Here is a 27,133-nt window from a genome sequence, read left to right on the forward strand (position 1 = left end):
TAGAGCAGTCTCGGCTACCAGTGTCCTGTCTGGTTCATCATACAGGGTACCCAGGGCCTGAAAAAAAACCTCCACTGATGTTAAACAACTGGCGTCAGCAGGTAAAGAAAATGCCCAGTCCTGGGGATCACCCTGTAACCGGGAAATGACAATGCCCACGTGTTGAGTCTCGGGGCAAGAGGATATGAGGCGCAAACGGAAAAAAAGTTTACAATTTTCTTTAAAGGAAAGAAACTTCTTCTGATCTCCAGAAAAGGGCTCAGGAAGCTTAATCTGGGGCTCTAAATGTGGACTGGAGGCCTGAGGTATGGAAGTACCTTGTCCTAGCTCAAAAGAACAGAGTTTCTCCCCTAGCTCCTGCACCATCTGTGTCAGGTTAGACATGGTCAGTCAGGGTCACCAGAGGATTCACGATACAGTGGTTAGGTTACGGCCTGTTAATCTGTGACGGTAAGGTACACTACACACAGGGGGAGGATAGTGACCGCTGCGCTCCACCCTCACCCTCACCCCTGGCCCTGCCTACTTGCCTCGCAAGTCCTAATGACAGGGGACAACTAGATGGCAGTCCCTAACTTAGGATATGTGCTGGGAAGACAGACAAGACAAATAACGGAACATGAACGGATCGGGTCAATACCTAGAAAACTACGCAGTACTAAGGAATGAGCAGAGAATAGTCAGGAAAAGCCGAGGTCAAATACCAGGAGAGAAACGAAGTACAACAGGAGTCCGCAAAGAATCGTCAGGTGGAAGCCGGGGTCAGGATACCAGGAGAGATGCGCAGTACAGGAGGAGCAGGCAGAGAATCGTCAGGGAACACAGGATCAGGTAAGTATGCAGGAACAAAACAATCACCAGATACCTAAAATTAACAGGCAACCTGTGGCCAGCAGGCTGCCTGTATTTATAGTGGGGAGTGAGGGTCATGTGACGTGGCCAGCATCACATGACCGACAGACCGACCAGTCGAGCACCAAGTGATCAGCTCGGCGCTCAAGGCAGACCTAGGAGCAGGGACCCTCCCAGCTAGCAAAGCTGCCCTGGGAATAAGGTCAAACACAGATCCTCGCTCCCGAAGCTAAGCAGCAGGTCTGCGGCTGATGGGAGACCGAGTGCGCCTTCGGCACCCCGTTACAACTGCTTGATGTCAGCAATATGCCTGTCACTGCGTAAGCAAGCAAACATAAAGCTCGCCATTCTGGCCCCCTTACCTGAAGAGCCAGTTCGCTCTGGCTGTTCCTACCACTGAGACGATTGGATGTCCTGGCCGGTGCCATAGTCATTATCATCCTCTTGCTCCTCCACTTCCGACTCCTCCTCTTGCAATGGCAGCTCCTCATCCTCTTCCATATCTATGGCAGTTTCTCGGTGTAGGTCTCCAACAGCTATAGGATGGACAGCAAGATGCATTAGATGTTATTCTTCCACCGTCGTCCTCTGCTGCATGAGCGTCAGCATCTGTTCTAAATATGACAGGATGAAATCACTCATGCTGCGGTTGTCCTTACTGATAAACGTTGTGGCTTCAAAGGGTTTCAGCACCTAACAGACATCAGGCTGCCACTGCCTGACTTCGAAACAACACATTTTCCTGCTGCTGAGGCTGTCTGATGCAAGACAAAATTGGGTGCGGACCCATTCACTTCAATGGGGCTGCAAAAGATGCAGACAGCACTCCGTGTGCTGTCCGCATCCGTTGCTCCGTTCCGTGGCCCCAGAAAAAAAATATAGCATGTCCTATTCTTGTCCGTTTTGCGGACAAGAATAGGCATTTCTATAATGGGCCGCCCGTTCCATTCCGCAAATTGCGGAAGGCACACGGGCGGCTTACGTTTTTTGCGGATCCACGGTTTGCGGACCGCTAAAAACGTAACGGTCGTGTGCATGAGCCCTAATCCTGGATATGTGATGTGAGTCTTCATTAAGATTAAAGTGAACCCTCGCAAGTAAATTGTTGCGGTTTTGGTGCGCCTTTTTTACCCTCGGGCCGCAGGTTGTGCACCCCTGTATTAGATGGACTGTCATTTGTGGGTGTGAAAGAGCCCATTCGAGACGCAGAAGGAATCCCAGGGGTAAAATTTGTCCGACCACTTTGTATATTACTAGTGGACTATGGCTAAAGACACCCTAATCACCAGATGAAGCCAGCGACATATAAGTGCAGAACTGAAGCCATCTAGTCATCATACTGCACTAAAGACTACTGTTACTGTATGTATTTTCAGGTTCTACCTTAAACTTAGTAAAAAGGACTTTGTCACGTTACGCTCTGTCCTAAATTTTCAGTGCTACAACTTTCACTACAACAGACCAATCAGTAATATCTACTCAGACCTGATAAAATTGCATGTATTGCGCAAAAAAAATATGTGCATCATTAGTGCTGATTTGCGCAATCGCTAAAATAATGACTGGAGATCACGAATTCTAGAATTCTCCAATTTATTGCAAATATTATGCGAAAAGTTCACAAAATATCACGAAAATAGATATTGCCTATGCTGCTCATCACTATGAAAGACACCTTAATATCCCTGGATGTGGCCTGGCTGGCTGCCACCTGTTTGCCCACGGGATGGGGTGATGCCCCTTCATGTGGTTCAATAGAACTGTGGTGCCTACATTTGTGTTTGTCTACCCACATCTTATTTTGCTCTTGCATAGCTTGCACAGGGCAAAGCTTCTGTCTTCCACTAGTGTGGAGAAAAAAATGCCAGATGGAAGATACTCGCGCAGCAGAGGTAGAGGCAGCTGAGCTTGGCTTAGCTCTGGAATGTTTTGGGACTAACCCTCCCACAGTATAAGCAGCATCACCAGATCCTAAAGCAGACATGGCCCTGGCTGTTCTTTGGGAGGTATGTGGCCTCTGCTCTTTATTGCTGCCACCACCACGCTCCTCCTCTGATGTTGCCTTCTCCTCCTCAGCTCCCCAATCCAGCTCCCATGTCTTGTCCAACACACAATTATCATTAGGGTTCTCACACTCCCTGCCAATTTTATCAGACTGTTGGCGCCCTCCCCTGCTCTGCATTTGCCACTGTCGCTGGCCCACCAACAATGTCATGGCTACAGGTGCCACTAGTACTACCACCACCAACACAGCTATGCATACGGTCTGCAGCCTCTTCCTGAACCTCCTCCTCAGGGCAATATAAATACTGACTGCTCTCACACATTTCGTCAACAGGGACACTCTCTTGACTATCTTCTGTAGGGTGTGGTGGGGTTTTCTTTACATTTCTTAGGAAAAAGGAAGGTGTCCCACTAGTAAGGGACAGTGAAGACTGAGGGGACTCCACTAAAAGTCTTCTCTGGGGCTGCAAGGAAGAGGAGCAGGAGACCTACTGGCTCCACAGCACTGTGTGGACTCAGGAGTCACCTCCACATCATCCTGCTGTGACTGAGAGGAGAAGTGAGCCATCCAATCCACAATCTCATCATCCTCTTTCTTCTCAACTATAATGTTGGGCCTAATATTACTACTACTACTTCTGGCCGGATAGCTGGTCCTGCTACTACCCACATTCTGGCTTTGGATCTTTCATTTGGAACCCTTCCGTATCCCTGACATTTTTGGGCCTCAATGTACACAGTAACGCAAAGTATGGAACAGTTTGCAAATCTGTTTTCTGGAACTTCTGATTCAGTATCTGCGCCACTAACAGATTTTGGCCTAATATCTTTCGGCTTTAAAATATGCAGATTCAGAGAAAAAAAAAAACTTTCTCTAGTTGTCAACCTACTTGCAAGTATTTCCCAGACCAACACTTGAAGTGCTTGGAGATGTGCCAACAAGGATATCGGCCTAGTATTTTACGTTATCACACAGAGATGTAAACCGTCCGCTACCTAGTGTATTGTATATGCTAAATATGCTATTTTCACAAACTTAAAAAAAAATATCAACCATGTGGAGATGCACCGATACAGATTTCGGCCTAGTATTTCACGTTACCACTCAGACATACAATCATTCGCTGCCCTGTGTATTGAAAGACACACTTATATGCTAACCCTAACTTCAGCCAAAATAAAAAAGACATTTCAACTACAGTATGTGGAAATGCAACAACATGGTTTTAAGCCTAGAATTTCCTGTTATCTCTCAAAGTTATAATCGTTCGCTACCCTGTGTATTGTATGCCAAACAAATATGCTATTTTCTTAAACTTACATTTCAAAAAATGAACTGTCTGGAGATGCACTGACACAGATTTCGTACTAATTTCATAGTAATTCACATTTTCACTGAGATTGCAAATGCTATCTATCCTATGGATGGCAAAACATGTGTTTGAGCCTATCCCTCCCTCTCCCCCCTCTCTTCTTTTAAAAGGTAGAAAAAAATATTCTTACAGGTAGCTGCTTTTGGTATTTAGCAACAGCAAGGATTGCAGCAGTATTTGCAGCTAGAATACAATGTCTAGCACACCCAGATCCTCAGTTCTCACTTCCTGGCTAACAGATTTCCCTGCCTTTCCCTATTCTACACAATCATTTTTCCTAGCTTTTTCCTTCACTTTTCCTGACAGTAGAATAGAAGTAGAAAAATTGTAATATCCAGCTCACCCGTATCGATCCTGTAGGTAGGTGCACGAAACAGACCCAAGCAAGTCCTGATGAATATCTGTGTGTAGAAAGAAAAGGATCCAGCACCAATAGTGAAAGTTTTTTCGGTCCAGGTCTTTATTTCACCAAATAAAAAATGTACAGATACAGTGGCACCTTTTCCCACTCTTCCCCGATTTACGCGTTTCGAATACTCCTGTTCTTAATCATAATCCAATGTGTCTGTTCCGCCATGAACTTAAATAGGCTCAACCTCCATCCACTCCAGGGGGAGGGGGGGTGGGCCTGATCATCAGCGCATCAGACACCTGTTCAAACCAACACACCCGTGACATGTGAAATTAAGTTAAATTGTTAAATAGTTCATAAAATCCTGTGTAGGTGAGTTAGCACTGATAAAAATGAAATGTATGTCTTATATGAGAAGCATATTTTAAAAGCGAATAGTCATCACCCCACCCATACAATTAAAGGAATACCAGTGGAAGAATTCACACGCGCCCGCAGGAATTGTAGCACAGAGGTGGCATTTAATGAAGAATGTGAAATCATCTGGAAACGTCTGAAAATGAGGGGATATCCACATTGGATGCTTTCCAGGGGTTTGAACATTGCGAGGAATAAATTAAGATCAGATTTATTGGGCCTTACAATAAACTACAATAGAGACAAATATACAAATATTTTAGAAATAGGAATAATAGTGTTCAAGCAAACAAAAATAGAAATACAAATACAAATGAAAAAATAGAAATAAATGCAAATAATAGATCTGATATACTTACCGTAAAACAAGAAAATGAACCCAAAACCACTCTCGTGCTAGCATATAGTCGTCAATTCCCTATAATAAAAAAAGATCATTGAAAAATGTTTTTGAAAGATGGATGCCAGATAGTGTCCAGGAGACCCAATACCCTGGGCACGACACTGTCACCATCTATATATACATCAGCACAAAAACAGACCCCACCGACCTGGCTCAAGTGTACAGGTTTTTCAAAATGCGGGAGTCACCCTTGCAAAGTAGCATGTACAGTCGTGGCCAAAAGTTTTGAGAATTACATAAATATTGGAAATTGGAAAAGCTTAAGTTTTTATAATAGCAATTTGCACATACTCCAGAATGTTCTGAAAAGTGATCAGATGAATTGCATAGTCCTTCTTTGCCATGAAAATTAACTTAATCCCAGAAAAACCTTTCCACTGCATTTCATTGCGGTCATTAAAGGACCTGCTAAGATCATTTCAGTAATCGTCTTGTTAACTCAGGTGAGAATGTTGACGAGCACAAGGCTGGAGATCATTATGTCAGGCTGATTGGGTTAAAATGGCAGACTTGACATGTTAAAAGGAGGGTGATGCTTGAAATCATTGTTCTTCCATTGTTAACCATGGTGACCTGCAAAGAAACGTGTGCAGCCATCATTGCTTTGCATAAAAATGGCTTCACAGGCAAGGATATTGTGACTACTAAGATTGCACCTCAATCAACAATTTATAGGATCATCAAAAACTTCAAGGAAAGAGGTTCAATTCTTGTTAAGAAGGCTTCAGGGCGTCCAAGAAAGTCCAGCAAGCGCCAGGATCGTCTCCTAAAGAGGATTCAGCTGCGGGATCGGAGTGCCACCAGTGCAGAGCTTGCTCAGGAATGGCAGCAGGCAGGTGTGAGCGCATCTGCATGCACAGTGAGGCGAAGACTTTTGGAAGATGGCCTGGTGTCAAGAAGGGCAGCAAAGAAGCCACTTCTCTTCAAAAAAAACATCAGGGGCAGATTGATCTTCTGCAGAAAGTATGGTGAATGAACTGCTGAGGACTGGGGCAAAGTCACATTCTCCGATGAAGCCTCTTTCCAATTGTTTGGGGCATCTGGAAAAAGGCTTGTCCGGAGAATAAAAGGTGAGCGCGACCATCAGTCCTGTGTCATGCCAATAGTAAAGCATCCTGAGACCATTCATGTGTGGGGTTGCTTCTCATCCAAGGGAGTGGGCTCACTCACAATTTTTCCCAAAAACACAGCCATGAATAAAGAATGGTGCAAAAACACCCTCCAACAGCAACTTCTTCCAACAATTCAACAACAGTTTGGTGAAGAACAATGCATTTTCCAGCACGATGGAGCACCGTGCCATAAGGAAAAAGTGATAACTAAGTGGCTCGGGGACCAAAACGTTGACATTTTGGGTCCATGGCCTGGAAACTCCCCAGATCTTAATCCCATTGAGAACTTGTGGTCAATCCTCAAGAGGTGGGTGGACAAACAAAAACCCACTAATTCTGACAAACTCCAAGAAGTGATTATGAAAGAATGGGTTGCTATCAGTCAGGAATTGGCCCAGAGGTTGATTGAGAGCATGCCCCATCGAATTGCAGAGGTCCTGAAAAAGAAGGGCCAACACTGCAAATACTGACTCTTTGCATAAATGTCATGTAATTGTCGATAAAAGCCTTTGAAACATATGAAGTGCGTGTAATTATATTTCACTACATCACAGAAACAACTGAAACAAAGATCTAAAAGCAGTTTAGCAGAAAACTTTGTGAAAACTAATATTTGTGTCATTCTCAAAACTTTTGGCCACGACTGTACAACCAAAGAATTTCATAACTCAACAGATTCAGAAATTTTTCCTATTAAGAGCTATATCAATTGTAATACAGCAGGAGTAATTTACATCCAGCGATTTGATGTATGTGGGCTGTACAAGTAGAAAATACAAAGAGAGATTACGGGAGCATCTAAACTATATTTAGTTTAATCCCACAACTACTGGAGTAACTAATGCAGCAAACCATTTCATCAATATACATAATCGCGGTCTCAACGGTTTTAGTACATTTGCTTTTGAAAGAGTTATAGTCCCAATGAGGGGAGGAGATATTAAGCAAAAGATTCTCTCACGTGAAGCCTTCTGGATTTGGAGACTTAACACTAGATATCCACAAGGTCTAAACCTAAGAAAAGAACTGATGTATCTACAGATGGAGCAGGGTTAGCACTCCAGCTCTTAACTCAAATTTCTTAACTCATCGCGTTATCTTGAGACAAAAGCCATTGAAAAGCAATTGAAGGTGTTTGCTTAGATTAGATAACACAACTCAGAAATCTCAGAAAACATGATTGGGTTATTGGTTATTCCCCAGGGCCTCTCACCTCACTTAAGAAGATAAACTGCACCTCAACCCTTCTACCCAAAGAACACTCACAGCCTGGGTTGGATTAAATCGGCCACAGCAGCCGTTTTATTAATAAAATAAATAAATACATAACATGTATATAACAATGACAGTGACATACCCCCTGACGAGGGAGGTCATAGAAGCCCCAAATTCTTAATCATATATGTATAAACACCCCAACACGACAATTCCATCTTGCCTCCACCCGCAAAACTCCAGCTCGGAGACACCAACTGATGGACGCCTCTCTGAACCAACCAAATGCCTCAACTATGAGAGTCCAGCCCCCATCCTGGAGGCCCTCCCATTTTCCATACCATCCAATACCACCAGCTTCTATGACCTTCCAGCGCCTCGACTGCCGCAACATCCCTATCAACTTTTTTTTTTTTATTAACCCACCAATCACCAAACCCAAGAAAAAAGGGGGAGGGTGGGAGGGAGATGCCTGCTCCTCTCTGCTTCCTCTAAAATGGCGCTTCCACCAAATGCGCCCACCCCCCTTTATTACCTATACCCAGCCCCTCCATACAGCCCGCTCCACTAGCTCCTTGCTAACCCCTTACCTCCCGGTACTGTAACCCAAAACCCATCATGTCGGCCTCCCTTAATACGTCCAGCCTCACTTGATTGGGTTATTGTAATGACCGGCGACACGCACAGGGAGGGAAAAGGGAAAGCCCTGTCCAAGGGAGAGGGAAAGGTGGTGATCCCTGACTCACCTTGCGGCTGGCACCTGACTGCCCTGACGTCCCTAGACGGGTTCCTCACCCGTGCGGCGATCACGTGCCTAAACCCTGGCTTTCCCTAAAATGAGCCCTAGATAGTGAACGGGCCGGTGGGATCGCTAGTCCGCACCACTGACACTTAAGAGGGAAACACAAGGGAGAGGACAGACAATACAGACAAACACATACACCCAGGTGGGCGACCACAGCCGACCACAAAGGTCCAACAGGGATCCGGAGGGTAGCGTTCTGGACCAACAACCAGAGAACGCAGCAACACAGCTCCAGAGGGTCAGAATAGATGTCCAGGCAGGAAGCTCTATATCTGGCAACCAGAGAAGTGTGAGAGGGGAATATAAGGAGGTTGGGAGTGCTGGACAAGGAACAGCTGAGGAGAAGGAGCTACGGATCCCTGAGTGAGCTAAAAGGGTTTGCAAAGCAAACCCAGAAAGCTACCATAAGGAAACAGCCCTATCTTACATAGAGCGTGCAGCCAACCGCTGCGACTTCCTGACCCCGGGTATAACGGAGTCAGGCGTGGTTCTTGACACCCTCATGACAGCTGGCCTGCCCTGCCACCAGCATTTTGCCTAAGCGGGTATTTATTGCTGCTGGTGGCATTATAACTGATAAGCGCATCTGACTCTCAACTGAAAATGCTGACAGGTTGACTCTTATAAAAATGAACAAGGCCTGGATTGACCATAACTTCTCTACTCCACCAGAGGAAAGCTGTTGAACATAAAGGCACTTTAAATGTGTTGTTTATAATGTACTGAATACAGAGTTCCCATGCACCCCTTCCACCATAAAAGGATATATGGTTGAATCTTCCTTTTCTCATCCTCCTTCTCCTCTTCCATCATATCAACATGCTAATGCACTCGCATATACACTCACCTAAAGAATTATTAGGGACACCATACTAATACGGTGTTGGACCCCCTTTTGCCTTTAGAACTGCCTTAATTCTACGTGGCATTGATTCCACAAGGTGCTGATAGCATTCTTTAGAAATGTTGGCCCATATTGATAGGATAGCATCTTGCAGTTGATGGAGATTTGAGGTATGCACATCCAGGGCACGAAGCTCCCGTTCCACCACATCCCAAAGATGCTCTATTGGGTTGAGATCTGGTGACTGTGGGGGCCATTTTAGTACAGTGAACTCATTGTCATGTTCAAGAAACCAATTTGAAATGATTCGAGCTTTGTGACATGGTGCATTATCCTGCTGGAAGTAGCCATCAGAGGATGGATACATGTTCTCATTCTGTTTACGCCAAATTTGGACTCTACCATTTGAATGTCTCAACAGAAATCGAGACTCATCAGACCAGGCAACATTTTTTCACTCTTCAACAGTCCAATTTTGGTGAGCTCGTGCAAATTGTAGCCTCTTTTTCCTATTTGTAGTGGAGATGAGTGGTACCCGGTAGGGTCTTCTGCTGTTGTAGCCCATCCGCCTCAAGGTTGTGCGTGTTGTGGCTTCACAAATGCTTTGCTGCATATCTCGGTTGTAACGAGTGATTATTTCAGTCAACCTTGCTCTTCTATCAGCTTGAATCAGTCGGCCCATTCTCCTCTGACCTCTAGCATCCACAAGGCATTTTTGCCCACAGGACTGCCGCATACTGGATGTTTTTCCCTTTTCACACCATTCTTTGTAAACCCTAGAAATGGTTGTGCGTGAAAATCCCAGTAACTGAGCAGATTGTGAAATACTCAGACCGGCCCGTCTGGCACCAACAACCATGCCACGCTCAAAATTGCTTAAATCACCTTTCTTTCCCATTCTGACATTCAGTTTGGAGTTCAGGAGATTGTCTTGACCAGGACCACCCCCCTAAATGCATTGAAGCAACTGCCATGTGATTGGTTGACTAGATAATTGCACTAATGAGAAATAGAACAGGTGTTCCTAATAATTCTTTAGGTGAGTGTATGCTATTCGCATATAATGTTTTACAGGGTCAGCTCAGCTGCAGGCCCATGTATATAATTTTTAAGAAGGTCAGCTCACCAGCAGGCCCTCGCATATAATGTTTTAGAGGGTCAGCTCACCAGTAGTGTTGAGCGCGAATATTCAAATCGCAAATTTTAATCGCGAATATCGCCATTTCGAGAATTTGCTAATATTTAGAATATAGAATATAGTGCTATATATTCGTATCTGCGAATAGTGTTGATCGCAAATATTCTAATGGCAAATTTATCGTGAATATCGGCACTTAGCAACATTCCTAGCAACCAATAGGAAAGTTGCCTATTACTTAGTGTTGATCGCGATATTCTAATCGCAAATTTTTATCGCGAATATATTACCTTGCCGATTTTCGCAATCAAGTAAGTAATGACTGGAGATCACGGATTCTCGAATTTGCTAATTTATGGCGAATATTCAGCCCAAAAATTTAGAAATATCGCAAATTCCAATATTGCCTATGCCACTCATCACTACTCACCAGCAGGCCCTCGCATATGTTATACAGGGTCAGCTCACCAGCAGGCCCTCGCATATAATTTTTTACAGGGTCAGCTCACCAGCAGGCCTTCACCTGATTACACCTAATTGGTAAATTGCCTGCATGCTGCCTTGCTTGGATGTGGTAGCTGTAGCTGCTTCTCAGGCTCCCTCTCCAGAATCGAACCATGATTCCCCTGTTACCCATGGTCTATATGGTATTGGCTGAAAATAACATCAAAAGTTGATAGGGCAGACATCCGAATGGATCGTCGCCGTCACGGGACGTGCGATCGGCCCTAGGTTATCTAGAGTCACCAAACGGCAGCAGGCCCCCACCCATAATGTTTTAGATGGTCAGATCAGCAGGCCCTTGCGCCAAATGTTTTTGAGGGTCACCAGCAGGTCAACATTCATCATTTTTCAAGGCTGTGTATGATGCCCTCCTTTATGTGTAACAAAGAGTGTATTGGAGTGCCGGTTCCTTGTAATTTTTGGCAGCCCTTTCCCTTAGTGCATAGGCTTTATGAGTGTAGGAGTCCCACTACCTGAACAGTTGTACCACAATGTGAATGAGGCCCTCCTTTATGTGATATACAGGTTGTTCCTTGTAATTTTTGGCAGCACTTGTACTTATATACAAGTAAATATACAGAAAATAATGTTTCCTATTAATTTTTCCTCTAAAATCAATTTTATCTTTGGTTTTGTGCATATTATTGTCAGTCTGGAAAAGTGGTGTACTAATCGAACAACATTGTTCCCAGCAGCGACCTGGGAGTCCAAGATGCCTCCAGACATCCTCCCCATGCTGTTCCCGAACCATTTCGGTGGTGTTTCCATCAATTTCTGACCTTTTCCTATGAACGGGGCCCCCCCTCTTCTTTAGAGCAGGGGATGCCTGGTTTAATGCTCGGGTTCTCCCATTGACTTCCATTATACTCGGGTGATAAGTAGAGCACCCGAGCATCCCAATGTGTTCGGCCTGAGCACCCGAGCACTTTGGTGCTTGATCAAAAACTGCTATTTCCAGGAAAGCACACGTTACTGTAGGTCAGGGATGGCCAACCTGAGGCTGTCCAGCTGTTGCAAAACAGAACTCCCAGCATGCCCAGACTGCCTACAGCTAGCAGCCTACAGCAGGGCATGGTGGGAGTTGTAGTTTTACAACAGCTGGAGAGCCGTAGGTTGGCCATGCCTGCTGTAGGTGAAGGAGGGATGTTGATTTTTTAATTCTTTTCCATGAGTGAATCTGGCTCTCAAGAACATGTAGTAAACATGGATGAAGATCACAGAACAGCAACAGGCAGCTGAATCCATGGTGTCTCTCCTACAGCCTATTGATCAGTGGGTTTTGAGTTCCCACTTTAGAATATGATCTGTTCTCTGTTGTAGTGGTGTAGATTACTGAACACCTTCATAAGTCTATGTTGCGTGATCCCCCAACATGGTCTCCTTACTGGATTTCATGCTTACTGAATGTACCATGCATGTCTATGGTTCCCAAGGGTAAACATGTTTGTTCCATGGATGGAGAGAAGGAAAATAAGCAAATTCCAAGCCAAGCCACCTGTTCAGGTTTTCACAATTAGCAGAGAACCTGTTAGTATCAACAAGGAAGAGGATAACATTACTGATAAACCGCGGTATAAAGAACCTTTTACTGGTCCATAGGAGACATTTCTGGGTGACAATGAAGATCCTTATAGTCCTGTCCCTTCTGGGTCTTTCTGGTGGGTTAGTTTAAAATTTATTTCTACAGTAGTCCATGCAAGCTAGAAAGCTCTAGACAGACAACATTTTTGAAACTTTTTGAAAAAAGAAACTAACAAAAAACGGAATTTCCAGGCTAATTTAGTTTTGTAAATGGAAAGTAACATTTATTTTTTAATATTTTAATGTATGTATTTATATTTAGACCGCACTACTTGTAGCTAATGGACAGAATGTCTTTCTCTTCAGTGGCAAAGCCTTTCGACGATGATGATAAGATAGTTGGAGGTCAACCCTGTAGAGTTCCCTATCAGGTGTCTCTTAATGTGGGCTATCATTTCTGTGGAGGAATCCTGATCAACGAGCAATGGGTGGTGTCTGCTGCTCACTGCTATCAATCGTAAGTACTTTGAAGGATTTGAGGCGTTTCTATGCACAGCAGGCAAATGTTTCACCGATGCGCACTCTAAAAGAGTTTGGTGGGAATCCCTCATTCTCAGAGGTCAGACCCACAATAGTCATAAAGTGATAGTATATTCTATTCATATGTCATTACTTCATGAGATGGGAACAGCCCTCTGAAATAATGGTTTATTTTTATGGGAGAAAAGCTATGTAAGATCTGCTTCCCATGATTACAAGAAAGAGAAGTTTTAAGGGGTTATCTAGGAAATTAAGTTTTTCCTCAGGATAGGTTATCAGAATCAGATCTGCAGGCGGGTGCAACAATGGCAATCACAATCAGCTGTTAGAAGAGGCCTTGAGCGCCACAGCATCTTCCTTTGCCAGTGACATCACATCAGTCACATGGCCTAGTTGAAGCTCAGCCCCATTCAAGTCAATAGGGCTGAGCTGCAATACCAAGAACTCCCACTATACAATGTATGGTGCTGTCCTTGGAAAGCTGCTGGGATCCTGCATCGCCCACCAGAGCTTCGGTGAGCGCCGCGGCTCCCTGGAACAGCTGATAGGCGAGGATGCTGAGAATTCAGCCCCCACTGATGTGATAATGATGTACTATTCTGAGAATAACGTAAAAATAGAAGATGACAGCAGCATATCCAAATGAGGGTCCTTTATTTGCCAAACGTTTCGGCTACGTAGTAGCCTTTATCAAGCATTGATGCTTGATAAAGGCTACTATGTAGCCGAAACGTTGCACTTTTATGTACATTGTTTCATGGATGTTCGGTGAATAAAGGACCCTCATTTTGATATGCTGCTGTCATCTTCTATTTTTACGCTGATCTGTTAACCATTGAGGATCGGTGGTTTGGACATGCTGTTGGATTCCAAGGGAGTCATACAAGGTGCATTGGTGCTGCTCTAAACAATTTATTACTGCTATTCTGAGAATAGGTCATTATCATCTTTACCTGGATAACCCCTTTGATAGTCTTTGCCATGTATGTTCAGCTAAACTTTTTCCAGTGTGCGTTTGACCGAATCAAAGAATCATACTTTCCGAGTGTCTTCTGCTCTGGTTTTGCGGCATGGCTGTGTTGAGGGATCTTCTGATTTGTTAACTTGCTGGGCTATAAAGGGGGTCACATAAAACACTGCATGCAATGACTAGCATCAGCTGTTACTTGTCCCCAAGAAGCACATCACTACTGGGCCACGTGCCACTTGGGAACATCTCATAGTTAAGACAAGTCTCTGACCCTGACCATAGCCAGCCAGAAGTAAATAAGCCTGTTATTGTACTATTGCCGAGCATAGCCAGTCTACAGGACCGTAATGACCAGTGCCAGATCATAACAATTAGGTCAAGTAGTAGAAAATTGCAGCACACAGTATTTTTCTTTGCCGTTAGGTTATGTTTTAATCGTATATCATCATATGATCATCATTATCCAGTGCAATTACAGGGTATGTAAGACAGTCATGTACAAATCAATGTGGCGACCGGACGTTTTGGCCTATCAGGGCCTTCTTCAGCGGTCTATAATCTAGAACAAAGCAATACGTATTTCTGTGAGCAGTAGGATACATGCATAAAGATCAAAAAAAATAAACAACAATTTTTTTGTACAGCACAAAATCAGGACATAGTGAACAAACATAAAGGGGTGAAGGAACTAAAAACAAGGGACAGCTTGTTAGAGTCCGGGAGTAAACAAAGTCGTATAATTTTATCTCACCCTTACAAGTTGTGATTTCAACGAGTCTGAACAGGAAATAGAAAACGTGTTAGTCTCATTGAGTCAATAACTTTTCATAGTCACATTAAATATTTATAAAGAAGTCGCATTCCCGGTTGAGACCGTGTGGTGATAAATTTCCCAATGTGTGGATCCAGTATAGCTCTCTTTGTTTTAAACGTAGGGTCCGGTTACTGCCGCGTCTTGGGGAGTCAATTTGTTCCAACATTGAAATCGTAGTTGCGAGACCCGGTGTTTTTTTTCACTGAAGTGGTGTGGAACAGGTAACATGGTGTGTCCAAGTCTAATTGTACATCGCGTACATGTTGTGTTGTCTCGCCCACATATGCCAGGCCACATCAGTAAATAAACTACGAAACTGGAGTCACACGTATAGAATCCCTTAATAGGATATGGTCGTCCTGTTCTTGGGTGAGTGACGTGTTCACCTCTGATGACACTAGAGCATTGTGTGCAATGTAGAGAGGGGAATGTCCCTTGTCGCTGGCTCATCAAAAATGTATGTTTGGGTAATTTGGTAAAGCTCCCTATGTCGGCCCTAACGAGTTTGTCCCTGATGTTGTGGCGTCTATTGTAGCAGGTGAGAGGGGTTTAGCTAGACTCCACAATATTAGGGTAGGCTTTTGTTAGTAGTGGCCAATGTTTCCTTAGTGCCTGATGAATCTTGAGGATGAGGGGATGATATGTCGTTACGCATGCCAGTCGTTGAGTTTCAATCCTCCATGGTGGGGTGGTGTCACTTATGTTATTTCTTGTGAAATCAAGGAGAGATGGCGGGTACCCCCTCATCTAAAATTTTTGTGTCATTTCTTTAAGTCTGATTTCTTTCATGTCGCTACTGGAGACGATGCGGCTAACTCGTATGAATTGTGACTTAGGAAGGGAATTTTTAGTGGCCCTGGGATGGCAACTATTGTAATAGAGAAGACTATTGCGGTGTGTAGGTTTGTTAAAGAGATCCAGTGTTATGTTACCCATTGGGTCAAGTTTGCCATCATGTCCAGGAAGCTGATTTCTTCCTGGTTAACATGCATAGTGAAACACAATTCTGGGTAGATTTTGTTGAGGTCCTAAACAAATTCCTCAATGGTGAAGGTGGGGCCCCTCCATATGCAAAAAATTTCGTCAATGAAGCAAAGCCACATGACAGAGAACTGGTGGAATAAAGGGTGTGTATATACGTGATCTTCTTCAAAGGCCATCATATAGGCATTTGCATACGGAGGGGCCACATTGGAACCCATGGCGGTACCCCTCTTCTGTCCATAGTACGTGTCACCGAACATGATTTTATTTTTTTGTCAATATGGTTTTTAATAATTCAATGCAAAATTCCTGTTGTACCAAGTGTAGTTCGGATTGCGCGTATAGGAGTCTGGCCGTGGCCTGAATCCCCTTATCGTGTTCAATAGACGTATACAAGCTATTAACATCTAATGTGACCAGTGTACAGTTTGGTGTTTTGTCTGATTGTTGTCATTTAGAAATTAAATCTGATGTATCAAGGAGAAAGGATTTAGACGTCTTAATCAGTGGAGTTAGGATCTTTTCAAGGTAGATGGCCAATGGGCAGAAGACTGAATCCGTGGAAGCCACAATAGGGCATCCTGGGGGGTCTTGCAGGTTTTTGTGGATCTTGGGCAGAGTGTAAAATACCGGTGTGATGGGATTTTGTTTAGTAAGAAATGTGGCTGTTTTGGTATCAATCACTTCTAGGTTGGTATATGTAGTGAGGATATTGGATATCAGTTCTTGGACTTGTCTTGTTGGATCCTGACGCAGGACCTCATATGTTATGTCATCACTTAATTGTCTCCTGATCTCGCTCATGTATTTTGTTTTATCCATTATGACCAGGGCACCACCCTTATCGGCTGGTTTAATGATGATGTCGTTTTGTGTTTGTAGGGACTCTAGGGCCATCTTTTCTTCTGCTATTAGATTGTTGGTGTGTTTGTAGTGGCCTTGTGTATTATCTTTTAAAATCTCGTGTATGGTATTTTGGGCAAAGGAGATGAATGTTTCTACTGGGTGTTTATTACGTGAATCAGAAAAAATGATGTACATAAATGATCACTCGCATGAGTCATAAGAAGTAGTGAATAGTGATCTGGATTATTTAAGACTTAACTTTTACTTTAGATATAATATAAAATAAATGAGATATATCCCTCAAAATAACTAGAAGCTGAATACACAATACAGTTTTCCACTGCCCCACAATCAAAGGGACTCTTATGGAAACAGTAACAGCTGTGTCCACACTTACACAGTCAGTGTCGGACACTAGAAGGTAACAAGAGCTGGCATGCACTAGTACCTAATGTGCACAGAAACAAGGCAGTAGCAATCAATGTATACTGACACCTTATGTGCACAATTCAGGCAATAATGCAGACAAGAGCATTTAGTAGTGTATACATAATGCACAACAACATACAACAAAACAACAGAAAACATACAATGATTAGGTGTTAAAAGAAACCGTGCAACAAACATGCACAATTACACCCATATCATAAGGTGCACGGCGGCACCATTGAAACCCAGTGTCCTACCCTACAGATGGTGGGTTCTCCAGACACCTCTGTTCCGATGTTTCTGGTTAGGGTGGTCCAGTTTGACAGCAGAGAGTCAGTACGATGTGAAGGGATCACAGGAAGATGTTCCTTTCTATCCCTAGATGACCCTCGGGACCCTACAATAGTCCTGTTGGTCTAGCCACGGGGTGTCCCACTAATTGGACCCCTGTCCGGAACCTAACCCTGGAATTGCATTCCCTATTTAGCCCTGAAAAGATCCCAACATGCAGGTTTCTGAGGCAGAAACAGTCCTCTCATCAGGGGAATATATAGAATGGGCCAAAAAGTATGATTCGTTTGCCGGAGACGATGTTCACCGCCAAGCAAATGCTGGGAGTAGTAATCGCCAGCAGGTACAAAAGCCACTAGGAGCAATGGCTCCTAGATGGAGTAGAGTGCACAGATAGGTGCACAGCATGTGCATGTTTATTACGTGGAGGCATGAATGAGCTCTTCTTCCTGATTCCAAAGATAATGTGCTTGGGGAATCAGTGGTGGTAAATGGTCTTGGTTCCATTTCGCTAAAATGTACTTTTAGTCTCAAGGTACGATAAAACCTCTGGAGCTCTTGTTCCAGGGTGAATGTGTTCAGGCTAGGTGTTGGGCAGAAGGATAGTCCTTTCTGTAGAATGTAAGTCTGTGCTGGAGATAGGTTGGTGGAGGAGATATTAACTACTAAGTTGTCCTTACCTGGGATCTTGTCTGTATTTGGCCTCCTTGACCGTTTCCTCCCGCCTCTCCTAGTGCGCCTAGTCCCGGTCTGCCTCTTCTCCTATAGCCTCCTGATTAGAGTTGAGCGAACACCTAGATGTTGGGGTTCGGGGAGTTCAGCCGAACTTTTAAAAAAAGTTCGGGTTCGGAACCCGAACTTGATCCGAACTTGGACCCGAACCCGAACCCCATTAAAGTCAATGGGGACCCGAACGTCACTTTATTATTTTCCGTTATAACATGGTTATAACTGAAAATAATAGTATTAGCTTTTTCAGATCTGAGTTTTCGTGAAAACTCAGATCCGACAGTATATTCTAACACAGAGGTGTTCCCATGGTGATGAGGACGCTTCAAGTTAGAATATACTAAGAACTGTGTACATAACTGCCCCTGCTGCCTGGCAGCACCCGATCTCTTAAAGGGGGCTGTGATCCACACAATTAACCCCTCAGGTGCCGCACCAATTAACCCCTCAGGTGCTGCCAGGCAGCAGGGGCCAGACCCCCCTCCCTCCCCAGTATTAAAATCATTGGTGGCCAGTGTGCCCCCCCTCCCTCCCTCCCCAGTATTAAAATCATTGTTGGCCATGGTGGCCAGTGCGGCCCCCCAATCCCCCTATTAAAATCATTGGTGGTTAGTGCGGCCCCCACCCCCTATTAAAATCATTGGTGTCCAGTGCGGCCTCGGCTGCCCCCCTAATTAAAATAATTGGTTAACAACCCCCCCCATCATTGGTGGCAGCGGAGCGGCAGTTCCGATCGGAGTCCCAGTTTAATCGCTGGGGCTCCGATCGGTTACCATGGCAGCCAGGACGCTACTGCAGTCCTGGCTACCATGGTTGCTTAGCACTTTTAGCAGCATTATATTTATGTGTGCTGTCTGTGGCCGGCCGGGCGCTCCTCCTACTGGTAAGTGACAGGTTTGTGCTATACCTTTCACTTACCAGTAGGAGGAGCGCCGGCTGGCCACAAATAGCGCATGTAAGTATAATGCTGCTAAAAGTGCTAAGTAACCATGGCAGCCCGGACTGCAGTAGCGTCCTGGCTGCCATGGTAACCGATCGGAGCCCCAGCGATTAAACTGGGACTCCGATCGGAACTGCAGCTCCGCTGCCACCAATGAAGTATATTCTAACTTGAAGCGTCCCCATCACTATGGGAACGCCTCTGTGTTAGAATATACTGTCGGATCTGAGTTTTCACGATCTAACTCAAATCCGATGGTATATTCTAACATAGAGGCGTTCCCATGGTGATGGGAATGCTTCAAGTTAAAATATACCATCGGATTGGAGAAAACTCTGATCCGATGGTATATTAATATTACCAGAACACCGAACCCCGAACTTTTACTGAAATGTTTGGGTTTGGGTGCCGAACACCGTAAAGTTCGGTACGAACCCGAACTTTACAGTTCGGGTTCGCTCAACCCTACTCCTGATCAGTCGCTAACTGATGAGGATCCAGGGCCTGAATAATGAGGGTATCTGTTGTCCCAAAAATTCTGTTGTGGGTTTCCCTTCCACCTGTAGACGTTATTCAAGCGGTAGTCTTCTGCGTCACGTATACATTTTTGTCGCTTGTTCTGTTATTTTTCTGTATTCGCTCAATTGTTTGTCACTCCTTTCTTTCGCTCTTTTCCAGTCCTCCTCTGGTGCTAATGTAGTGAGGGTAGTTTCTGTGGTTTCAATGTTCTTAGACAGCTCTTCTATTGACTTCTGTAGGTGTTCTATGGTGAGAAGGATTATATCAAAAGAGCACTTATTTAAGATGTTCTCAAATCATGTACAGAATTCTACGTTGTCCGCAAACATTGTAGGTCTCAGTCTTGATCGCAGGCCTCTTGGTATACGGTTGTTCTTATAATATTCAGCGAGTGTACTGCAATGAAGCTCCCATCCAATCAGGCGTTTGCGATCTCTTTCATAGTTGCGTATCTTTAATTCGTGGCTGGGTATATGCAGGAAATTGCTGGGTAGGTACACTCCAGAAACAATGCTGTCAGTAGTGTTGGTGTCATATGAGAAGACATTTGACATGTTTGGATAGGGTGCTGGTAACTCGCAGTGCCGTTCAATCTACCAAATTTGGAGTAACGCGCACCGTTATTACTGGTGCCAGCAAGGACTTGCTAGTCGTAATCAAGTAGTAGAAAATTCCATCACTCTACTATATGCATAGTAAGATCATCTCTACTTATACATGGCTCCATGATATGCCTACCTAGCTGCTGTTAACTCTTTCATTTTAATCAGACTACCACTGGGCATGCAGGCATGTTTGTATACTACCATTACATTTATATTGGCCCAACTGTGTGATGAGTCAGTAAGGTTTCTAGGCTTACCATGATAATACCAGACCGCGATATTAGATATCACCATGTCATTATTGCAATGTCAATACCGTAGTTGGCTATACGACTTTGTTCACTCCCGGACTCTAACAAGCTGTCCCTTGTTTTTAGTTCCTTCACCCCTTTATGTTTGTTCACTATGTCCTGATTTTGTGCTGTACAAAAAAATGTTATGTGCTGCAATTTTCTACTACTTGATTACGACTAGCAAGTCCTTATTGGCACCAGCAATGACGGTGTGCGGTACTCCAAATTTGGTAGATATAGCGATTAGGTCAAACACAATGGGGCTAGCTAAAAACTGAGGGAACCCTGGATAACTTTATTTCTGAGCTCCAGGAGAGTACTTTTAGGCTACTTTCACACTAGCAGTCGGGGCTCCGCTTGTGAGCTCCGTTTGAAGGGGCTTTCAAGCAGCCCCGAATGCATCTGTATGGCCCCAATGCATTCTGAGTGGATGCGGATCCGCTCAGAATGCATCAGTCTGGCAGCGTTCAGCCTCCACTCCGCTCAGCAGGCGGACACCCGAACGCAGCTTGCAGCGTTCGGGGGTCCGCCTGGCCGTGCGGAGACAAACGGATCCGTCCAGACTTACAATGTAAGTCAATGGGGACGGATCCGTTTGAAGATGACACAATATGGCTCAATCTTCAAACGGATCCGTCCCCCATTGACTTTCAATGTAAAGTCTGGACGGATCCGTCTGAAGCTACTTTCACACTTAGAATTTTTTCTAAGCTATAATGCAGACGGATCCGTTCTGAACGGATCCAAACGTCTGCATTATAGGAGAGGATCCGTCTGTGCAGACAGCAGACGGATCCGCTCTGAACGCTAGTGTGAAAGTAGCCTAATGCATAAGTTGGGAGGTATATGTCGGTATAAAATTTTTTTTTTTCTTAAAGGGGTATTCCCATCTCAGACATTGAAAGCATATAGCTAAGATGTGCCACTAACGTCAGATAGACACCACTATGACCTCTCGTTTCTCCAGAATGAGTCCCTTAATATGAAAGTGAGTGCACCACACAAGGACGCTCATCCTCACTTGTAAGGGAGGTTCGAAAATAGCCGATCGCTGGCTATTTACGGCAGTCTAATAAAGGCGAATGGAGAGGTGGTCTTGTGCCGTGCGCTCACTACTATGGAACTTCAAAAATTAGCCAAACATGCTCGCTTGGTTATTTTCCAAATTCCCACATAAGTGATTGGAGAGTAAATAGAGCTCAATGTGCTCATTCTCACTTCATGGGACCCACACCCATCTGACATTGATTGCATATCCTAGTGATAGGCCATCAAGAGATTGGCCAACCCCTTTAACTGTATAGATAAGCATTCCATATGTTTTCTTTAAATGTGACCCTATACAGTGGTCTTCTAATGTTTACCTCTGATATACCTTGCAAATGCAGTGGAAGATAGACCCTAAGACTCTTCAATGATTATCCCTGCATAGTGTCAAGTACATGTGTGCCAGAAAAAATTGACTTGAATGAAGCCCATTCAGAGGACCTTTCTTCTACAAGACCAATTTCTACTGCAGCTTTGGGTGGTTGTGGCAAAAAAGCGTTGCTATTAGTAACTCTTCATGCACCTAAGTCATGTTAAGTCTATTAAGTCTCCCGATAATACAGTCTCAAAGAAGTTTTAATGCCAATTGCCTACTTGAGATCTTCCATGAGAAACCTCGTCAGATGTAACTTTTAACTCGTCAATGCTCTATTTTCCTCTCTTTCAGAAAAATTCAGTCCAGGATTGGAGAATATAATATAAGAGTTGCATTTCTGCACCTATCACCTTTACCCTGTCAATGATTTCTTCTCCTCTGTTTTAGAAATATTCAATGCAGGCTTGGAGAATATAATTTAAGATTGTCGGATGGAACAGAACAGTTCATTGACTGTAAGAAGATCGTTCGACACCCAGAGTATAACCCTTATGATAGTGACATCATGTTGATCAAGCTTTCAGTGCCGGCCCAGCTGAATGAAGCAGTGCAGCCCATCAGGCTTCCCGAAAACTGTCCTCCTGGAAGTAGTCCACCTGTGGGAACTAAGTGCAAAGTGTCTGGCTGGGGTTACACCGGATGTAAGTTGATGCTTCACAGAGAGAAGGATATGACTGAATATTCTTATGAAGATCAATAAAAGCATTTCAGGATGAGCATTTCTCTCCAAAATGGTCAAAGAAAAACCTGGCTATATCTTATACAGATATTTTATCCCCAAAGTCAAACAACTCTTGCAATAGATGCATTTTTCCTGCAACCTTACTGCTTGTGCTGTGTGCACTGGGGGCATTGACAGCAGTCATCTCATTATCATCAGAGAGTGGGTTAACAATTAAAAACCTAAATTTTAAAGCTGGGGGCAGATAACACAGGTTTACAACTTTGACAATAATATCTGGTGGGGGCAGATCAGCTTCTCCTACATCCCTGCACATTAATCATTACACACACAACACTGTCCCGCAAAGGTCAAAAAATCATTCTTTATTAGTTTTCGTATGTCTAAAATATGCATTTCATTTAATATACAGTTTCTATTCTCTAGTTGAAAACCCAGACATCTTGCAGTGTGTGGATGTTCCTGTTGTATCTGAGGCAGATTGTAATAGATCCTACCCAGGACTGATTACAGACAACATGATCTGCCTGGGCTATCCAGAGGGCGGAAAGGACTCCTGTCAGGTACTCTGAAATCCCCATAATATATATTCATGCTATAATATCTGAAAGAAACAATAGATTTATACAGTGTTCGCGTGGAATATTAATATGTGGATGTATCACACTCCAGAGCTGCAGTCACTATTCTGCTGGTGGAGTCAATGTGTGCATACATTACATTACTTATCCTGTACTGATCCTGAGTTACATCCTGTATTATACTCCAGAGCTGCACTCACTATTCTGCTGGTGGAGTCAATGTGTGCATACATTACATTACTTATCCTGTACTGATCCTGAGTTACATCCTGTATTATACTCCAGAGCTGCACTCACTATTCTAGTGGTGGAGTCACTGTGTACATACACTACTTATCCTGTACTGAGCCTGAGTTACATTGTGTATTATACTCCAGAGCTGCACTCACTATTCTGCTGGTGCAGTCACTGTTTACATACATTACATATCCTGTACTGATCCTCAGTTACATTCTGTATTATACTCCAGAGCTGCACTCACTATTCTGCTGGTCCAGTCACTGTGTACATACATTATTTATCCTGTACTCATCCTGAGTTACATTCTGTATTATGCTCCAGAGCTGCACTCACTATTCTGCTGTTGGAGTCACTGTGTACATACATTACTTATCCTATACTGATCCTGAGTTACATCCTGCATTATACTCCAGAGCTGCACTCACTATTCTGCTGGTCCAGTCACTGTGTACATACATTATTTATCCTGTACTCATCCTGAGTTACATTCTGTATTATGCTCCAGAGCTGCACTCACTATTCTGCTGTTGGAGTCACTGTGTACATACATTACATTACTTATCCTGAACTGATCCTGAGTTACATTCTGTATTATACTCCAGAGCTGCACTCACTATTCTGCTGGTGCAGTCACTGTGTACATACATTACTTATCCTGTACTGATCCTGAGTTACATCCTGTATTATACTCCAGAGCTGCACTCACTATTCTGCTGGTCCAGTCACTGTGTACATACATTACTTATCCTGTACTGATCCTGAGTTACATTCTGTATTATGCTCCAGAGCTGCACTCACTATTCTGCTGGTGGAGTCACTGTGTACATACATTACATTACTTTTGCCTGTTTATAGGGTGACTCCGGTGGTCCAGTGGTTTGTAATGGAGAACTGCATGGAATAGTGTCCTGGGGTTATGGATGTGCACAACCCGATTATCCCGGTGTCTACACCAAGGTCTGCAAGTTCGTTAATTGGATTAAAGAAGTTATTGCTAACAATTAAATTACAAAACAAGAAGCAGATATAATTCAAGATTTGGAATGTAAGATGTTCTGGTCTCTACAATAAACATCAACGGATTATCTTCATTTGTCCAAGACTCCCTATTGTGATTATGCAGAATGTTCTCTTTTCCCAGATTCTAATATTCACATCTTGATTATACAATAACTAGGGCTGGAATATACCGGCCCCCGATCTCATGGGAAGACAATTAACATAAATATCCTATTATCAGCTGAAAAGATGAACCCACACAAACATAAGAACATCATACAGATATCAAACTTATATTACCCTGGTATTTCTGGAACCTAAACCTTTGGTGCACGGCATCTCTATAGGTTTAAAGGGAGCCTGTCAGCAGTTCTTACCAGGAGGCTTCACTGTGAAGTGTTCTCTAAGTTGAGCTGCTTTATTGTCCCTCCCCTCTGCTCTAACTCACACCTATAGTGGTCTCCTGGTTGGATGTTCCTTTTTTTGTAAACAGCAAAGCAAGGCAAAAAAATTATCATAGTTTGGGGCTGGTGGACAGGACATCATGGTTTGGAGTTGGTGCAGGGGAATTCATAGTTTGGGGCTGGTAGAGGGAACATCATGGTTTGCGTTTGGTGGAGGGAGAATCATGGTTTGGGGTTGGTGAAGGGATGGAAAATAATGGTTTGGGGCTGCTTTTCTACCTCAGGTCCTAGGTGCATTGTGATGACTGCTGGAGAGCCATGAATCTAAGGTGCATGAAAACACATTATAGGAGAGTGTATGGTCACTGAAGAGATGTTGACTGATGCAATAAGACAAAGACAAGAAACACAAATAAATCAACAAAAAGAATGGTTCAAAAAGATCTATTGTTTGGAATTGCCAACTCAGTGACTTGGCATCCAACGACTCTTCCACATGGAATCCAAGGCATACCATTTATACTTGCAGATTGAATCTGAAAAACTTTACATATTGGTATCACCATAATCCTACTTACCCGCAGAATAAAGCTGTCATATAATTTTAGCACACAGTGAATGCAATAAAAAAAGAAAAAGTTAAAAAAATTATAAAAACCAAATAAAAAATAAAAGTTATAGCTATATTTATTAATTTTTAGCAATAGTATAGCAGACTATGTACACAAACACACATTTTCTCCAAATGAAATTTTTTTTTTTTATATATATATATATATATATATATATCTCAAAGAAAAATGGCGGCACTGGCTTGGAGGGAAAAAACGGGTGCACGTTCCAGGGGAATGGACTTCTTACCCCAACCAATGGATCCAGAAAATGAGCGGCACTCCGGTAAGATAAGAACAAGTGATTCCTTTATTCACCCATATGGTGCAACGTTTCGGCTCCAAAAATGAGCCTTTTTCAAGCAGAGATACAATCCAAGTGATGGCAGTTATATAAGTGAATCAATCAATGTACAAATCATGTGACCACAGTGCACCCAGTGGGTGTGTTTACAAAAATGTGTCAATAACATAATGACAAATGAAGATGCAATAAACAGAATAATGACAGTGAAAATACAATGTGAAACAAGTGATGAGGCAAAGGACATGATCATGCATGTCGCATATTTGCATACATAGAATTAATAAAATGACGCACTCATCGATCAGATGCAGCAAAACCGATCGAATAATACATCAGATAAACATGTGACATACAGGGGGAGGAGCAGGGAGGCAATCGCGCAGACATACCCAGCCGGCAGGAGGCTCATTCCATGCTGCTGTTCGGCGTTGTGTATAACGTACTGCGCAGGCGCGGCGCTCCACCAATCCAGGACCAGCGGCGGCAGGGAAACGCTGAGCGTCATCAGAACTAGCCAGCGCTCACACGTCACCCAGGCGCCGCTCCATTAATCCTTGGTGTGTTTTCTAGCGCATGCCCAGTAGGAATCTGGTATCAGAGCGCCATCTTGGTATCTGGAAAAGTGCCCATGAACCATACAACCCTGTGAAACATAGAAACATAGAAACATAGAATGTGTCGGCAGATAAGAACCATTTGGCCCATCCAGTCTGCCCAATATACTAAATACTATGGATAGCCCCTGGCCCTATCTTATATGAAGGATGGCCTTATGCCTATCCCATGCATGCTTAAACTCCTCCACTGTATTTGCAGCTACCACTTCTGCAGGAAGGCTATTCCATGCATCCACTACTCTCTCAGTAAAGTAATACTTCCTGATATTACTTTTAAACCTTTGCCCCTCTAATTTAAAACTATGTCCTCTTGTAGCAGTTTTTCTTCTTTTAAATATTCTCTCCTCTTTTACTTTGTTGATTCCCTTTATGTATTTAAAAGTTTCTATCATATCCCCTCTGTCTCGTCTTTCTTCCAAGCTATACATGTTAAGGTCCTTTAATCTTTCCTGGTAAGTTGTATCCTGCAATCCATGTACCAGTTTAGTAGCTCTTCTCTGAACTCTCTCCAAAGTATCAATATCCTTCTGGAGATATGGTCTCCAGTACTGAGCACAATACTCCAAATGAGGTCTCACTAGTGCTCTGTAGAGCGGCATGAGCACCTCCCTCTTTCTACTAGTAATGCCTCTCCCTATACACCCAAGCATTCTGCTAGCATTTCCTGCTGCTCTATGACATTGTCTGCCTGCCTTTAAGTCTTCTGAAATAATGACCCCCAAATCCCTTTCCTCAGATACTGAGGTTAGGACTGTATCACTGATTTTAT

General features: G+C 43.6%; 2 protein-coding genes across 10 annotated transcripts in view; both read left to right on the plus strand.

Moving 5' to 3' along the window:
• LOC121006028 (M1-specific T cell receptor beta chain-like) overlaps positions 1–27,133 on the plus strand; it is a 961,123-nt gene that overhangs the window by 790,041 nt on the left and 143,949 nt on the right. For 4 of the 9 annotated variants that reach the window (XM_040438923.1, XM_040438924.1, XM_040438921.1 and 1 more), the window contains exon 4: positions 8,179–8,185. The exons of the other annotated variants lie outside the window; for them this stretch is intronic. In XM_040438923.1, coding sequence (XP_040294857.1) covers positions 8,179–8,185 — 7 coding nt within the window. The remainder of the gene's footprint in view (positions 1–8,178; positions 8,186–27,133) is intronic. 9 annotated transcript variants of the gene reach the window in all.
• Positions 12,638–24,431, plus strand: LOC121006034 (anionic trypsin-2-like). Its single transcript, XM_040438930.1, has 5 exons — positions 12,638–12,677; positions 12,907–13,057; positions 22,311–22,564; positions 23,032–23,168; positions 24,282–24,431. The coding sequence occupies exons 1-5, from the start codon at positions 12,638–12,640 to the stop codon at positions 24,429–24,431; spliced, it is 732 nt and encodes a 243-aa protein (XP_040294864.1).

This window comes from Bufo bufo, chromosome 6, assembly GCF_905171765.1.
Source record: "Bufo bufo chromosome 6, aBufBuf1.1, whole genome shotgun sequence".
In the NCBI taxonomy this organism is placed as follows: domain Eukaryota; kingdom Metazoa; phylum Chordata; class Amphibia; order Anura; family Bufonidae; genus Bufo; species Bufo bufo.